Raw genomic sequence first — 1,418 nt, forward strand, 5'->3', positions numbered from 1 at the left:
TGTTTTCAGCCGGGTCACAAGTCCAATGAGTGCCCCACACGGGCACAACTTTAATTACTAGAAGGGGAAGACGAAGAAGGAGAAGAAGATGATTTTGAAACCGTAGAAGAACGGCCCGAAGATGTGGTTGGTGATGAGGGAGAACCTATTCTGTGTGTGCTGCAGCGCTTACTTCTGGCACCTTGGTGACCCGCCAAGACTCAAAGGAATGCTTTATTCAAAACAAAATGCACTATTATGGGCAAAGTTTGTGAAGTACTAATTGATACTGGGTGCACGGAAAATGTCATTTCTCGTGCAGTTGTACAATCGTTGCAGCTGAAGACATCTAAAAGTCCTAACCCATATAAAATTAGTTGGGTTAAAAAAGGAATTGATATGGTGGTAACAGACATGTGGAAGGTAAATTTCTCCATAGGCAAACACTATGCAAGCGAAGTTCTTTGCGATGTGGTGGATATGGATGTATGTCACTTAATTTTGGGAAGGCCATGGAAATACAATGTGGGCGCAATTTTTGATGGTAGAGCAAATACGTATTCCTTTGATTGGAAAGGTAGACGTTTAAGACTTCTTCCCCGAAGTCCTGAACTGGATGTCAAAAATGACAATTCTAAGATGTCTCTGGTAGCTGTCTCAGGAAAGGCCTTGATTAATGCATGGAAGGAGGCATCACAGTTGTTGTCTTTGGTTGTCAAAGAACAGAACAGTGACACAAGTGACACAGAGGAGAATTCAATCCCTGAGGAAGTCCGATCTTTACTTGAGCAATTTTCTGAAATTGCTCCACCAGAGCTGCCCAGTGGACTGCCACCTATGAGAAACATTCAGCATCAGATAGACCTAATCCCTGGAGCAAATCTGCCAAATTTGCCTCACTACAAAATGAGTCCGAATGAACATAGGATACTGCAGTAGATAGTGGATGAAATGCTAGATAAGCAACTGATTCAGCTAAGTCTTAGCCCATGTGCAGTGCCTGTATTGTTGGTGCCTAAGAAGGATGGTAGTTGGAGGATGTGTATGGATAGTCGATCCATAAACAAAATTACAACTAAATTTTGGTTCCCAATGCCGAGATTGGAAGATATGATCGACAAGTTGTCGGGAGCTCAAATATTTTCTAAGCTTGATCTTCGGAGCGGATACCACCAGATTCGAATTCGTCTGGGTGACGAGTGGAAAACCGCATTTAAGACGCGACAAGGCTTGTACGAGTGGAAGGTAATGCCGTTTGGTTTGTGCAACGCGCCTGCCACATTCATGCGTCTAATGAACGACGTATTGAGGCCAGTTTTAAATTGCTGCTGTGTGGTGTACTTCGACGACATACTAGTATTCAGTTCATCGGTGGAGGAACATATCAAACACTTAACTGCTGTCTTTGAAATTCTGAAGCAGAACAAGTTATATTTAAA

The 1,418-nt window shown here is 42.8% G+C and overlaps 1 protein-coding gene across 1 annotated transcript; it reads left to right on the forward strand.

The window, feature by feature from the left end:
• Nucleotides 1-237: 237 nt before the first annotated feature.
• On the forward strand, nt 238-918 carry LOC110099310. The gene has a single exon (XM_020826416.1). The coding sequence runs from the start codon at nt 238-240 to the stop codon at nt 916-918; it is 681 nt and encodes a 226-aa protein (XP_020682075.1).
• The last annotated feature ends 500 nt before the right edge of the window (nt 919-1,418 follow it).

Source organism: Dendrobium catenatum, unplaced genomic scaffold, assembly GCF_001605985.2.
Source record: "Dendrobium catenatum unplaced genomic scaffold, ASM160598v2 fragScaff_scaffold_249, whole genome shotgun sequence".
Taxonomy (NCBI): Eukaryota; Viridiplantae; Streptophyta; class Magnoliopsida; order Asparagales; family Orchidaceae; genus Dendrobium; species Dendrobium catenatum.

Bases quoted from the DNA above. Each gene is read 5' to 3' on its own strand.
- LOC110099310 (XM_020826416.1), top strand. From the start codon at position 238: ATGGGCAAAGTTTGTGAAGTACTAATTGATACTGGGTGCACGGAAAAT.